Raw genomic sequence first — 15,614 nt, 5'->3', positions numbered from 1 at the left:
CGGGGGATACCACGGTGGGCCGACAGGGTTTGGATGGTCCAAAATACCGGCCCACTTCCATCAACAACCGGCCCTCCCTCTGACATCGCCAGCACCTCAAACTATTTTCCATATAACACATCTTGAACACGTATAATTTGCTCTAAGACCGTTTAAAATCACTGACTGAGTTTTATACTCCTCGCGATCTGTATTAACTGAAGGGTCTTCTGAAATGTGTTCTTCTTTTCTGTGTTCTTTTTTATGGCTCTCTCCTCCGAGTTTTGACTACTCCTTGGACTTTGTGTGTGTGAGTTGGCTCGGCCCTCCCTCATGCAGTATAATTGGTTGACACCGCGTGTATGATTGACAGGAACAGAACGTGAGGCTGATCAGACAGTTGAAACGAATGTGTGTGCGCATTTAGGCCTACATAATTTTATTTTTGTTGTTCTTTGAATTAGTCAATTATTTTAAATACAATTAAAATCACCCATTTTCAGCCCTGGAGTGTAATGGCCAAAACCAGCACATTCCCACCAGGGGCCGAGCCATACATTGAACATTCGGGGTTTTACCCGAACCTAGTCAAGGTTTTTATGTGAGCTGAAATCGTAACTTCACATTAATGCGAGCACGCATAGCGTGCGAACGAGATTTTTTGCATTAGATTCAGTGCAAAATAGTTTTTGGAGCTTTATGTAATATAAACATTACGTGGACTCATATTGTTATATTTTCCCGAAATTACAACCCAAATTTGACCTGAAAGATTCAGGGCTTTTGAAAAAACATATTTTTCCCACCCTTGCAGAAACCTATGAAGTGACAGATCTTTATTTATTACCTTGCTTTTTCAGTTCCCCCTGGAATCTTTTTCCCATCCATTGTATTATTTTCGCATCAGCTTAATCTTGCTAACTCCTTCCACAACAATAAATGATGGTTTAGGGTTGTCTCCATGAAAAAAAACTTGGTACACGCACTTGTGTTTGAGAAAGAGAGCATGCGCGACAACTGAAAACGGCACTTTTTAATGCACGGTCTGGTCATGTGTTTATTTAGATTAAAACCTAGTGTAGCCTATTAGCTTACTTATCAGTCACCAGTGTTGGGGTAGATACTTAAAAAAAGTAATAGATTACACATTACTAGTTACTTAAAAAAAATGCTTTACTTTACTAGATTACTCACTGCTGAAAGTAACTAGTTACACTACTAGTTACATTACTTTTGGATTACTCCGTGACATCACCTGAAATGCACTTGCCAAATAAGAATATATATGCCCAGGGGCGTCGTTAGACCCTTTTTACTGGGGCACGTGCCCCAGTATAAATCAAAAGTTTGAGTTTTAACAATTTACTTTATTAGTCAATGCATTAATTTAGGTTGATAATCCCGGAAAAAATAAACGCAGTATCCCAATCAACGCTTGTAAAATCAAAGCAGTTTAACCAAAAACACAAACCGATGCATGTCAGCGCGCTCTTCTGAGCTTGCCAAATAGCCACTGCAGCACGCACACAGAAGTCAATGAGTCTGACTCGGCACACAAGTCAGAATTGAGGTAGGCTAAGAAAACATTGCAGAACTAAATAACGTTTTCTAAATGATAAGCCTACCGATCATCTTATTTTTACTAAAACATAAAAACAATATTACATGAAGCAAAAAAAAAGGGCGCTTGCATTAACTATAGATGTCCCTGCCAAAGCTGATATCAAACTTGCATCCCTGAACTGTTGTAGTAGGTTAAGCAAGGGGAGCTTTTATACTGCTGTGCAAAGGCTAACCGCAGTAACTTAATTTTTGTCAAAATTGAGTTTTAAGTGAAATTGAACTTCTCAATATCTGTTTTATTTTGTGACAATGTTTCAGAGTTCAATATTGCTAAGTTTTTGAGAAAAGGGGTATAAAGAATTGCAGTAACTACAAAAGCACACTTAAAACCGAGGCAAACCGCAATAAGTGTAGTTACGGCGCTCCTATCTGTTTCACCCCATACATTGAACGCAATTCAAACCGAAGCAAACCGCAGTAAAGCACTGTTACTGCGCTCTGTATCAGTTTGCCCCTACATTGCACTTACTGCGGTCTACAAATAATTCTACTGGTCCATATTTCGAGCTCATTTATCACCACTCTCACCTGAATGAAATTGCATATAGAGGGAAAAGAATACTGGAACTATCACTTAAAAGAAAATATCCAGATTATGGCTAGGCCTAAGTAATGTGCTAACGAGCTACAAAACCAACTGCGCTAAACCCACTGGTGATAAGCTAGTAAACATTACCTTAACTCAAGCTAGCTAACGTTAGGTGATGACTAGCGTATTTCACTTTCATTTCTTTCACGTTATTTAGTATACTTTTCCATTGATTCATTGTGTAAAATACTGAAGACAATGATCAAAATTAATTAGTTACCATGGCAAAAAAACTCGATTATTAAATATATTTACAAAATATTAACAGTGAAAATAGTTTGTTTTACTGAAAATACAAAGAAAACTGGAAAACAACATTGTAGTTACCGCACTTCGCTTCTGCATTAACTGTATAGGTATTTAAGGAAATCCAATGGCATCTGCATTTTGGGGGTCATGGGTCAAATCTGTGGCTGTGTTTTTTAATGAATAAATATTACTTCATTAATATATGTTCAATCAGTGCACTACCACTAATCTACCTACAACACATCTGGCTGGATAGTCAAAGAACTTTGAAGTCATTTTTCTCAGTTTCACTGTTTGCGTAGTTACTGCGGTTAGCTTTTGCAGGGCAATATAGCCTAGTAGTGCATTGTGCAACAGCTCGAAAGAAAAAAAAGGGATATGAATAGCGGCCTGTGCCCCAGTAGAATTTTATGTCTAACAACGCCCCTGTACATGCCCAAATCAACTCATACTTATTATAATGAGGACAGATCTCTTTTTTATGCTTTTTAATACCACAAAGCTGACAAAAAAGTTGTGAACATCAACCTAAAAGTTGTCAAGCATAACAAGGCTATGTACTGGCAGTAAGCAAAATGTCTCAAAATAAAATAATGCTTAAAACTTTAAATGGCAGCATTTCCTCTACTATGTATGCTGCTACAAGCCTGTTTATCTCTGCTTTGGTAACCTGCTGATGTTGAAAGTCAAGTCGTGGCTGCTTGGCTGGTGTCGGCAACAATGGCAACGGCAACCTTTTATCGGCGTCCGTGTCACTCAGGGTTCGGGGATCCTTAGCTATAGTCTTGAGTTAACAGATTGCCGTTGAAGATGCTTTGACAGATTAGAGGCTGTGTTTGCGGCGGTGGAGAGGTGTTTTTGGTGTTGCCAACGCCCACGCCGCGTGGGAACAATGTACATTGTACAGTTACGTTTTTGTCCTTTCGCGAAACCAGGGGCGCCGCCAGGAATTTCGGGCCCCATGGCAAAAATTCAAAGTGCCCCCCCCCCCCCCCCCCCCGCCACGACGCAAATCGGACATATGACATGTCGCGATTGGCGCCCTCTGCTGGTAGTGCGGGAGGGTTAATTAATGGATTGCTTCTTGGAGTTCTATAGTAATGGGGAGACTGGGGTGCTGCTGACTCATCTGTTGTTAAGACTGTTAAAAGGGGCAGGGAGTCGGGACAATGATTTAATCTGAAAATTGCTAAATGTTTCCCTGCACTGATTAAATGTTGATGAAATGTAGGCTGACACTGTACCCAGCTAACAAAATGACGTCCCCAGGACGTCCCTTGTTAGCTGGGTAGCTAGATAGCTTATATGGACATTAAACCAACAGGTTAATACCACTCACAGACTGGCTACCCACCTTTCTTGGTAAAAAAACTGGGCTACTGATTGAAACCCTCTCTTTTGTCTATGCTCTCTTTCTTTTTTCTCTGATCTTTTCCGAAACCCTGATTTGTGTGGCCCGACATTCTAGCGACTAGTGCATCTAATGACTGCAACTAAACACCGTCACCGATAAGTGCGCTAAGGCAGGATCAAACCATTTCATGCAAATACAGGGGGATGGTCGGTCAATATGGATGTTTACTTTTTGGTCAATAGGGATATTTAACCTTTATTGCCAAACACAAGTAAAAACAAAGAGATCATTCATTGTATTATTATATTTTAAATGTATTATATACTCGATGATGGTTTATATAATATAATTTTCTATTACTTTTTGCCTATTTTTTGGGGCCCTTAGAATCGTCCTAACTTTCCCCCCTATACGGCGCCCCTGCGCGCAACTAATAGGAAGTAGCCTAATGTGCATACTGCCATCCCTCAAAAGCGGCTCTGCCATTCTTGTTTCGCCTCCTGAACTCTAGGGCTGTCAACTGACGAGTGTTAAACAAACACACGTAGCCTACTGTAAAGGGAAGTTTGATTTGTAATTTTTTTCTCCTCCCGATATGCAGATCGCAGTAATGCAAGTAACGCAAGACATTTTTGTATTAGTAACTGTAATGTGATTACTGAAGTTATCAACAGTAATGCGTTACATTACTGCGTTACAGACAAATGTAATCTGATTACAGTAACACCAACACTGTCAGTCACATATTAACTTAACAAACTTAACACATCGTTTTATTCGGTGTGTGAAAAAAACGAAGAAAGCAGGCGATCTGCTGGCCCAATTTATGAGCGGGCAGAGCGGCCCACTGGGAATTCTCCCGATGGCCACTCCGGGCCTGAATACTATTACTAAATGAGCAATATTTTAGGGGGTTCTATCGGGGTGCTTTGGTCTTTCTTGCGGGTGCTGAAGCACCTTCTAGCCCCTCCCTAGCGCCGCCCATGACTCACTGAAATTACAGTTAAGGTTAAAGGGGTCATTGATTGCAGAACCGAATTTACCTTGTCACAGTTGAATAACGACAGTTCCGTGGGTAAAATGGACATACAGTGAACCCCAAAGTCCATTGACACCTCTTTCCTATGCAAATGTCACAATTAAAAAATGTAGCTGTAAAACGGTAGGTTTTGAAAAAGCCACCGAACTGACTTCCACCTTTTCTGTTTCTGGTCTGTACCTTTGTCACGCCCCAAAATTTGCTGTGCGCTGCTCTGTGTACTTCCACAGAATTACAAAGAAGGTTCTTCAAGGATATTGAAAATGTACTACGGTCGTAAATGCAGTGTTCCAGCCTGTACAGGTAATGCTGACACTTTTCAGAGTCTTCCCAAGGACCAAACACTTGACGGGCTGTGATGTTTGTCTATGAGAATATCCCTGTGCAGTTCGACCCTCAATTACACATTTGCTCGAACCATTTCACCGAGGACAGTTTTGAAAACCTGGGACAATGTAAAGCAGGATTTGCTATGAAGCTGTTGCTGAAAAAAGAGGTGCTGTTCCGACCTTATGTTCATCACAGCCGCAAGCTGTAGTATGATGTTGTCGCTAACAGTTATTAGCAATGCTAACGTATCCTGCCTGTATCTAGCATAGGTAGAATGTGTGATGATTTAGTTTATTGTTCCTGACTGTGTTTCATTCAAATAAATAACCTGTGTTGTACATCTACGATTCAAGATGCATGTTTGTCCAGATCTATTTTTCAGCAAGTCTTTTAACGGCACAATGTCAAGTCTTCTGACACAGACCGTACAAATATTGCCAACTGAGGCTTATCTTGAATGTCACAACTCTCATCCAAAGCAATGCTGAAATACAGGCATTTCTCAAGGTCCGTATGTAACAGTTTTGCAATGGAGTTGTTAATATTCGATATTCTCTGTTAGTCTGCCGTGACAGCTGCAGGTCTGACACAGACTGCTTTAAACTGTTATTTTCAGGCGCGAGGATAGCGATGACATCTTTGAGACATGTCTTCACAAAGTCCCCTTCACTGTATTGCTTTTTGGCACGAGCAATGTTCCATGCTACCTGATATGATGCTAACATGACAGTCTCTGAGTGCTTTGCAAAAAAAAAAAAAGAAGCTGAGTCTGCTTCTCTGACTGCCGTTTCAACGTGTTGACTTTGTGCTTGCGAAGTTCACTGCCTTTGGGGAAATCCTGGGCGATTTTAGCATTTGTGATTGCAAACCTGGTTTGCAATCACAAATGTATTTATTTTTCTACTTTCAATATTTTTTTATTCTTGTTCTTGACTCGATGTGCTCTAAAATGAAATTACGGTTTGTCAAGAAATCTTTTATAATATTTTTTCGTTCATGATTTACGTTACACCTTAGTCAGTGTTGCCAGGTCCGCGGTTTTCCCGAATTGGGCTACTTTTGAAGTGTTGCCGCGGGTTGAATTTTTTGTCCGCTGGTTCGGGTAGACCTATTTTGCATGCAAATTACATGAATATCTTTAAATAAAAATCCATATTTTAAATGAAATTATTTATACCCAAATCCTACCTATCCTATTGACTCCAGGTCAGCACGTACACACATTGACATGGGACAAGCCCTCATACACACACGCACTGTGCGTGTGCACATGTGCCTAACGCCTGGGACACACTGGCTGCGAAGCGCCCGGACGCCCGCGCAGCGCCACGATCGGCTACGACTGAGCAAAAGCTGTTCACACCAGACGCGCATTTCTCCGCGCCGGTCACCAAGCCTTTCAGCTACTGTGAGCTTTCCTTTACGCTGACATGGTACATAAACATGGCATTGGCTATATCCCAGCATTGATCCTCATCTACCTTGTCCTTGTAAAATTGTTGCTGACATACAACAACTCCCTGTGCTTTTCAACTTCGAGAATTCATTTGATGCTGATTTTAGAAATCGACTTGGGGGTTCTCTCTCGGTAGGCTATGTCTGCGTGTGTGTTGTGTGCAACGCGTGACAACTCGTTTCTCTCAAACAAACAAAACAACTACGGGCATGCTAGCTCAACGGATCAATCCGTTTATTAGGATTCCTCCGTAAGGAGGAAACCTATTGTTATTGTTAGTTTTATTATTAGGGTTCCTCCGGTAGGAGAACCTTGTTATTGGTGGTATTATTATTAGGATTCCTCCGTAAGGAGGAAACCTATTGTTATTGTTAGTTTTATTATTATTATTATTAGGATTCCTCCGTAAGGAGGAAACCTATTGTTATTGTTAGTTTTATTAGGATTCCTCCGTAAGGAGGAAACCTATTATTATTATTAGTTTTATTATTATTATTCTAGTTCCATGGGAGTCAATGGCAGCCCCTAGAACCCTTGGATAACTTTTTGTTAAATTTGGCACACTCATTAAGGACAGTTCCTTCTATACCTACACCAAGTTTCATGTATCCCATTAGACCACTCTAGCGCCACCAATGGGTCAAAGTTGGACTTGTGTTTACACACGCAACTTTTGAACTGTATGACTGATTTTCAAAAATGAGGTACAATTGGATTCCCTGGATCAAGACGAGTTCAACTATGGCGTCACTTTCCGGTTATATAGATTTTCCGCCATTTCCGGTTTTATCAAAAACCTTTTTTTGATAAAACCATCATCGAGTAAAAAGCCTACTCCTCCTACAATTTTTTTCCAATCTTCCCCAGAATTGGCAACCATCATGGTCAGAGCAACCCTCACTCAGGCTATTTGATTTTCAAAACCGTTTGTCCGGTACAGCCAATCAAAATCGGCAGCAAAGCAACCAAACAGGACGTTTGGGCAAATCTCAGCAAATCTTTGAGATATCAACACCAAACTTGGTATGTCACGTGGAAGACACTACAACATGTTACCATGTGCAAAGGCAACTTCATACCTCTAAAAATGATTGATAAAATAATGCTTTACACATCCGCCGGCCAAAAACTGATACTCTGATCCAATCACAAGTTCATATGAAGACTCTTGAGAATGTTTAGTATACAAATCTGAGAAAAAGTTGACTAAGATGAAAAGTCGATTTTTAGTGAATATTTGAAACATGCATGCTTGGCTAATTGCTCCCCACGCCTGCTCCAAATTCTCACACACTCAGGCTCAGCCTTCCCTTGACACACACATGCTTTCTTGAAAATGTGTGCTGACCAAGCCCCCACCCTCGTTTTTTAGCCCCTGTTTCATTTCTCTTCCAATCGCAGCTCGCCGTTACGAATATAAATTCTTTTTCGGCGGCCATTGTTATTTTCAACTGGAATCGGGTGATAGCCGTGTTGGAGGCAGCCACTTTCGGTAAGTCCTATTTTTACACATTTTAAGCTATAATTAATGATTGGGTTTGTGAAAGTACACTACTCATGAATTATGGTGAACGTTTTAGCACTTTTATACCTTTTAGATCGTGATTCTGAAGTGACGGAAAACCAAACTCGAAAAGTAGCTACTGTAGCTCTAGCTTTTTTCCTCTGTGTTTTTAAATTAGTGAGTCATTTTGCATCTCGGCGAATTGTTCATCAAAAAGGTCGAGGAGAGCAGCCTTTACGAGAAAAAGCAATTCCCCACAGACCTGTCGGCACATAATTTTGATTTGGGGCGTGAAAGTCTTTGTAATAAGCCTATGCGGCAGGGAGACCGCATAGGCGCTTAGGCGGCAGCCATTCCTTGGGCGCGTCATGTTCATAAGTTCAACCTTTTTACAGTTACGTCTACACCAAAAAGGTCGAGGAAGGAAGCCTATAGGAGATGTGGGAATTGTGTTTTTAGCCAGATTCTCCGATTATTATTGTGATTTGTGGACTTGCAATTGGAGTTATACTGCGTCCCGGGGGTACCGGGGGGTTTTGACGTTAGCCTCAGAGTCAGGATCGGCTCGCCCACTGGCAGTGTGTAAACAATTTTGTATTTCACTCAATTCTACTCCAAAAACGTCAGGGAGGACTGCTTTTTGTAGACAAGGGCCTGCTAAAGGTAGCCAGTATATCTGATTTTTCAAGGCGAGCCTGTTTCATTCGTCATATGCCCTGAGAAAGCGCTACGTTAGCCAGGCTAGTTTTGCCAATTTCAGTAAGTCAGGCTATTCAAAGGTCTCTGACAGTCAGAATCACTGTTTACAGGCAAAGGTCGAGCTGGTCTTTTTTCAGATGTGTATATATTGACCAGTTTAGAGGTAAATACTCCTGCCAGAGCCTGGAATCGAACCCGTGTTTTGAGTGACTTTGCATGGGACATTTGACAACCTCAAGAAAAGGCTCTTGTCTTCATTTGCAATGCACCTAGACCATAAGGGGCAATGCTGGGGCCACTTGTAATGTTAGAAAGGCCAGTTACATTAAACATTATTTCTGTCATATACCATGTTCCTTTGATTAAACGCTGCAGCGTTTATTACACAATGATCATTTGTGGTGCAGCATTTATTCGAGGGTGGCGTTTATTCAAGGGCAACGTTTAATTAGTAAGAGAGATTCAGTGAATTGTTGCTGCAGTGCGGCCATAGACAAACACAGAATAGACAAGGAGGTCAAACAAAAGCCCAGTGTAAAATGTATGCCGCGCGTGTGTCTACTTTGTGTACAAATCTGACGCAGCATGCCGAAACATTCTTACACTTTAGTTTTTAAACAGAAAGCTGTGCAGAAAGCACTCACCACCAGCAACAGATCTGTAGCACGCAAACTTGGTGTTGATGAAATGCACATTCAGGAATGGTTAAGTCAGCTACCTCGCTATATTGTACCCAATATGTTTAACTATATCTATAGGCCTGAATGCAATTGTCGCAATTGCATTACAATAATGTATACTTTTTTTTCAAGTCATGTCTTAATTTTGAATTATATAATTGTATTCAGTATTATTACGTGACTTTATTTTGAAGGCCTTTTGGGACGCTCATGAGTGAGAGTCGACAACCTAACAGCAAGCGAAGCACAGGCAATTTAATGCTCTGATAAAAGTTTCAAGTTCAAGTTTATTATCATAAAGTCATAAACATCATTTATAAGTAATGAAATTCTTTGTGCTCAATGTCCGTTCAACTTAGATAATAAAAAAATTAAATACTGGAGAATGGAGAAAAAGGGTAGAAAAAATAAGAAAAATTGTAGTGCAAAAAGATATTTCAAGGACAGTTCAGCATCCAGATGGCATGTGGGTAAAAACGATCCCTGTATCTGCTGGTACAAGTCCTTATGCTCTTCTATCGCCTTCCAGAAGGCAGGAGGGAGAAAAGACTGTGGCAGGGATGACTAGGGTCAAAAAATTATTCACTTGGCCTTTCTCCTGCAGTGCTGGCTGTAAAGGTCCTGAATGAAGTCCTTGTAATACTCTGTGCAGATTTGACCACTCTTGTAGTGTCTTCCTGTCCTAGGCAGTGCTGTTGCCAAACCATGTTGTAATGCCACCAGTCAGTATGCTCTCAATGGTCCAGTGGTAAAAATTGGTCAGTATAGTGCAGTCCGTGCCAAATTTCCGCTGTCACTGCAGAAAAAAGAGCCTCTGTTTCGCTGTCCTTGTAACTACACCAATATGGTGGTCCAGCTCAGGTCCTCGCTGAAGTTGATACCAAAAAATCTGAAACTTTTGACTCTCTCCACAGCTGTGCCCTCGATGTGAATGGGTGCATGTTCTCCCTGCAGCCGCCTGTAGTCCACTATCAACTCCTTGGGTTTTGCTACATTAAGCAACAGGCTGTTATGCTGACACCAGGATGTCATTGTTGCCACCTCTGCTCTGTAGGCAGACTCATCACCATTCTTGATGCAGCCGATAATGGTGGTGTCATCAGCAAACTTAATGATGGTGTTGGAGCTGTTAGTGGCTGCACAATCATAGGTGAACAGAGAGTACAACAGTGGGCTTAACACACAACTCTGTGGGGCACCAGTGCTGAGTGTTAGACTGGTTGAGGTGATGTTACCTAGCCGTACTGCCTGTGGCCTGTCTGTCAGGAAGTTCAATATCCAGCTGCACATGGAAGGACTGATGTTCAGGTCCTGTAGTTTCATGATGAGCCTGGATGGTACTATGGTGTTGAAGGCGGAGCTGAAGTCGATGAAGAGCATCCGCACGTATATGTTGTTCTGATCCAGGTGAAAGAGAGCAGTGTTCAAGGCCAAAGCTACAGCATCATCTGTAGACCTGTTCGGCCTATATGCAAACTGGAGTAGGTCTAATGCAGGTGACAGGCAGGATGTAATGTGGTCTTTGACTAACCTCTCAAAGCATTGACAACAGAAGTGAGTACAACAGGGCGGTAATCATTGAGACAGCTCAGCCTTTCCCTTGACACACGCGCGGGCTTGGCAAGACGCATACACAACATTTCAGGAGAGTGTGGGCTGACCAAGCCCCCACTCATTCCTTGGTCTTTAGCAAAGGCCTTGTGGATCTTGATGGTATTGCATTTCCGATTTTGTATGCAATGGTAAAAAGTTCTCCAAATCCTGAAACATTGATAGTATAGGTTAATAGTAACTACCACACCACAAATGGCCCAACATCACCCATAGGTGACGCTACTGGCCACGCCCTGATGCACAAAGATACAAGGCTTTCTGGAATGGGTAGGCTCACTAAGCCCCCTCCCTTCACTACTTGGGTTGAAATAAAGGCCCTTGTGGATCTTGATGGTATTGCATTTCAGATTTGGTATCCCGTTGGTAAGTCTGCAGCATGCAGACTTACCAACGGGTAATGGTTGCAATGGTTGCAATGGTTGCAATGGTTTGCAATGTTTGGAGGAATCCGCCATTGCTGCTTGCAGCTATATTTTTCATTCGTTTTCATCAGGGTAAACACATGTAAAGGACGTTCGTTACCAACATTGTGTAATTATAAAGTCTACAACTTTACAAATGTTCACCGTAGTCTACAATTAATGGAGTAAAATCTTAATAACATGTTTTTTTATTCAAATATATCAACTAATATAGTGCATTTCATCATCCTGCAGCCGATTTCGCAAGCGTCTCGCGAAAAAATTGACAGGGGGAATGCGTCGCTGCTCTCTGCTCGGATGTCAAGACGGTGTCTCCGTTGGGTCCAGCAGGGAGCCGATGCAAGCAGAACCTTTATGCCAAATCAAGTATTACAATGATGTATTGTATCGTGTGTAATAAAGTATAAATACTACTACTGAGTCCTCCTGCCTGAACCATGATTTTTTTTACATGGTTGCAATTTCTTTGTTTAACACAACATTTGTTGTATGAGATGGATCAAAGCATGGTCACATTTTTATTTGCATCCATTACAAACATTTCCAATGCTTGATTCCAGCCTGAAACTAATTTATCTGCAACACACAGTGAAGAAACTGGCAGAGAACGACCAATTGGTTCTAGGCTCACACTAACTTTCTAAGTAATTTAGCTAATTTCTTTCGAAAATTTATATAAATAATCTTTAATATAGCCTATATATTTATATCCAACACACCTGATTCAAATGAATGGTCATAAGCAGGCTTCTGCAGTGCTGGATAATGACCCATTCATTTGAATCAGGTGTGTTGGAGCAGGGAAACATCTAAAACATGCAGGACAGGTGTTCCCTGAGGACCAGGGTTGGGAACCACTGATCTAGAGCCTTAGTGACTAGATGTGTCTGTCTTCCCGTTCACCTGGACCCTTTTTTAATATTCATCCTTTGTGTTGTAGTATGATCGATAGCTATATACTATGTTGATTGTATGATTAATGTTTCTTATGAAGATGGGTATAAACGTTAGGTGCATTACCTGACCATAGTTTTATAGTAAGTTCGATTGCTAGTCAAATTATTGCTACATTTGAACATGTTACACTACGTAGCGGGTGCGTTTCCTCCTATCCTCCCCAATTTCTGTTTGCCACGTAGTGTTGCAAAACAGTTATTTGAGATGGCTGTGCTAGGTATCTGAGAACCCCCTTCATTTAAATACATCCAAAAGACAATAATATATTTAGGCAGAATATGTCATTGTTATAAACATTTCCCCACTTACAGATGTTAATCAGTTCAATTTGCTCTGCACACAATGTACCAGTAACAGTTACAATAAGCACAGTAAAGAATGCAACAACATTTGACATTTTATGACAACCGGAACTCAGAAATAATCAAAAGAACCATGTTCATATCCAGTACCCCAAGCACTCATTAACAGACAATCCTTGGCATAGGTACCCAAATATATGTTTCGACACAATTCATCTATTTGGATTTTTTTAATATAGAGAACATTATACTATTTTGCTGCTATCAAGTTCAGGAACTGTTCTAACGTCAACTTGTTCCAGAGAGCCCTCGAAAGCTGCTATATTGATCTGCTTGAAAAAACGATATAATTTAATCAAATTTAGACAGCATTATATGGCCCATATTGGGAACACAACAGTAAATAGACAGTAAAAGAGGACTGCAACCATGTATGCAATAACTTTCTAAAGAAGCGTCTCATTTGAACATGAATCCTATTAAATGCACATGCAATGTATTACTAGCCATGTAATAAATTCTCGTTGATGCTTGGTTATAGTAAAGACAATCTTTCAAATCCAAAAGACCTTTTCGGGGACTACAGGTAGTTATTCGATAAATGGGAACGGTCTAAATCCGGACTCTTGTCGATTAATAAATCATATTATTACTCCATATTTCTTAATTTCAACAATCATTAACAGAGTACAGCTCTACTGAAGAGTGCAGACAATTATTTGCCTCACATGTTAGCTTTGTACCAGTGCGAGAACAAATCTAATTTTTCTAATAATCCTAATATGCCTGAGCTACAAACATTGCCTATTTTGGCCGACTTTTCAGGTGGACTGAGAGAAACTGACAACACATAGCTATTGTTTCTCTTTAGAGTACTCTGTTCTGCCTTACCCAAGAGACCACCCACACAACTTGAATAATTCCCTTTTTCTGATTCTTCCTGCTTCTGCAACAATGTTATTGCTCACCTCTGGCCTGTTCACAGCTATGTCCTATTGAAGGGGACATTAGTTTGTTTTAATTTTAGTCATCACAAGCACTGGACAAACCAACAAATCCTGTTTTTAGTAGCCAAATAGCTTCTGGCAAGCCAGCTTCTATCTTATTTCAGGGACTGTTGTTACTGTAGCACTGCACTGTTAGGGTATTGTGTAGTAAACTAACAAACATTTAGAAATGTTCATTAGCAAGAGTGTGACAGTGGGACTCATAGGTGGTGGAGAACTGAGGGTGAATGCTGTCTTGGGCCTCTGAGTCGAAGATCCTGGTCTCCCAAGGAGGAGAAACATTCATCCACATCCTGCACTGACACCTCTTCCAGTGTTGAGGGATTCCATTTCGGATTTTGATCCTTGTTTATGAGCACTGGCAACACAAAGTGGCAAAAACGAAATCATTCTAAAATAGAAAATGCCTTCTAAAGTGGTAAAACCAAAACACTTTAGGCAACTACTTCTGTTTAAATAAAATGTACCCCCCCCCCCCCACACACACACAGTCATTATCATAAACAAAGAGACTGAGCCTGCAAGTTGCACAAGTGGAGCAAACAGGCAAGTTAAGATTCCAATGAATTAAGTACTAATCTCATTTAAATAAAATAAAATAAATATTATAATAGTTAAGGCAGAATTATACTACTCCGTTTTCACAGAGACAGACACAGGAAACGCCCTCTCCGATGTGGAACGCCCTCTCTGAGATACTCGGAGAGTTCTACGTGCACCTCGTGATTTTCCTGACTATCCTTCCGCCAGTCTGTAATTTTACGGATACCACTTGGCTGTGATTGGTCAGTAGTAAGAACCGCTTGCGTCAGGGGCGGGGTTGCCGTGACAAGACAAACAGAATCCTTTGGTAGGCTGTCATTGCTGTAAGTTTTTACAATTCATATTTCAGCTAAACAGTACATGTAAATTAGCATCTGAATTAAAATGTGACAAGAAATGGGCAGTGTAGTTGTTGAAAATGTGCTTATTTTATCGATGAAACGGCTAATTTGTAAATTTGCTCCGACTTTTCGATAACCTAGCTAGCATCGCAGTGCAGCGCCACCTACTCTTCTGGCGGTGAATTTTTTCAGCACCCACAGCCTTCAGAGTACTATAAATTTAACGAATCCGTCCAACTCCGTCCGTCTGTCTGTAAGTCGGAGTAGTATAAATCGGCCTTTAGTATGAGTTTCAAAGTCAATAATCTTACCAGCTCTAACTCCCTCGTAGAAGTCTTGGCCCCTCTGTAAGAAAAAATACAAAAACCCATTACACAAAAAAATGTGCCTTGCTTGTTTCACTAAAACTAATTTCACTACTTTAACTTCTCATCTCCACCACTCATTATGTGCAGGCCCAATGATGCAACAGGTCACTCACTACTCCCAGACCGCTAATGGCCCATGTACGCCCATAGGTGGCGCTATAAGCCACGCCCAAAGTCTAAGTGATTTCCCCAGCGCCCCATTACTCCAAAATGCCTGAAAATGTGTATACATGCCTTATTTCTCATGGGGACCAAAAACGCCTAAAGGACCTATAAAGGTTCACCAGTGAAAATTTGGGAAAACCTACAAAAATTTTATTCTCTTGAACCGTACGTCCAGAATACATGTCTGTCTATATAGGGTGATAAGGAATAAGGAATTAAATAAAACATGGCTGAAAGGGGTGCATTTATGTAAATGTACACATTGCTTCCATATCTATGTGTCAATAAATCAAATGTCATTTTGACTGATAGTTTTTCAAATCTAACAGGCTTCAAGATGACATCACTCTGAAATACAGTGCAACATTTCACCTTGTTGATACAGTAACTGAA

The 15,614-nt window shown here is 40.8% G+C and overlaps 1 protein-coding gene across 1 annotated transcript in view; it reads right to left on the bottom strand.

Annotated features, from left to right (window-relative positions):
• Positions 1–12,037: 12,037 nt before the first annotated feature.
• The window catches only part of hibch (3-hydroxyisobutyryl-CoA hydrolase), a 124,934-nt gene continuing 121,357 nt past the window's right edge, over positions 12,038–15,614 (bottom strand). The window contains exons 13-14 of the mRNA XM_067228908.1: positions 15,000–15,033; positions 12,038–14,162 (exon numbers count right to left, since the gene is read on the bottom strand). Coding sequence (XP_067085009.1) covers positions 14,005–14,162; positions 15,000–15,033 — 192 coding nt within the window. The 3' untranslated portion in view covers positions 12,038–14,004. The remainder of the gene's footprint in view (positions 14,163–14,999; positions 15,034–15,614) is intronic.

The sequence above is a fragment of the Osmerus mordax genome, chromosome 2 (genome assembly GCF_038355195.1).
Source record: "Osmerus mordax isolate fOsmMor3 chromosome 2, fOsmMor3.pri, whole genome shotgun sequence".
NCBI classification, from domain to species: domain Eukaryota; kingdom Metazoa; phylum Chordata; class Actinopteri; order Osmeriformes; family Osmeridae; genus Osmerus; species Osmerus mordax.
Note: the sequence above shows the minus strand (reverse complement) of the source record. Positions and strands in the feature narration are given on the sequence as shown.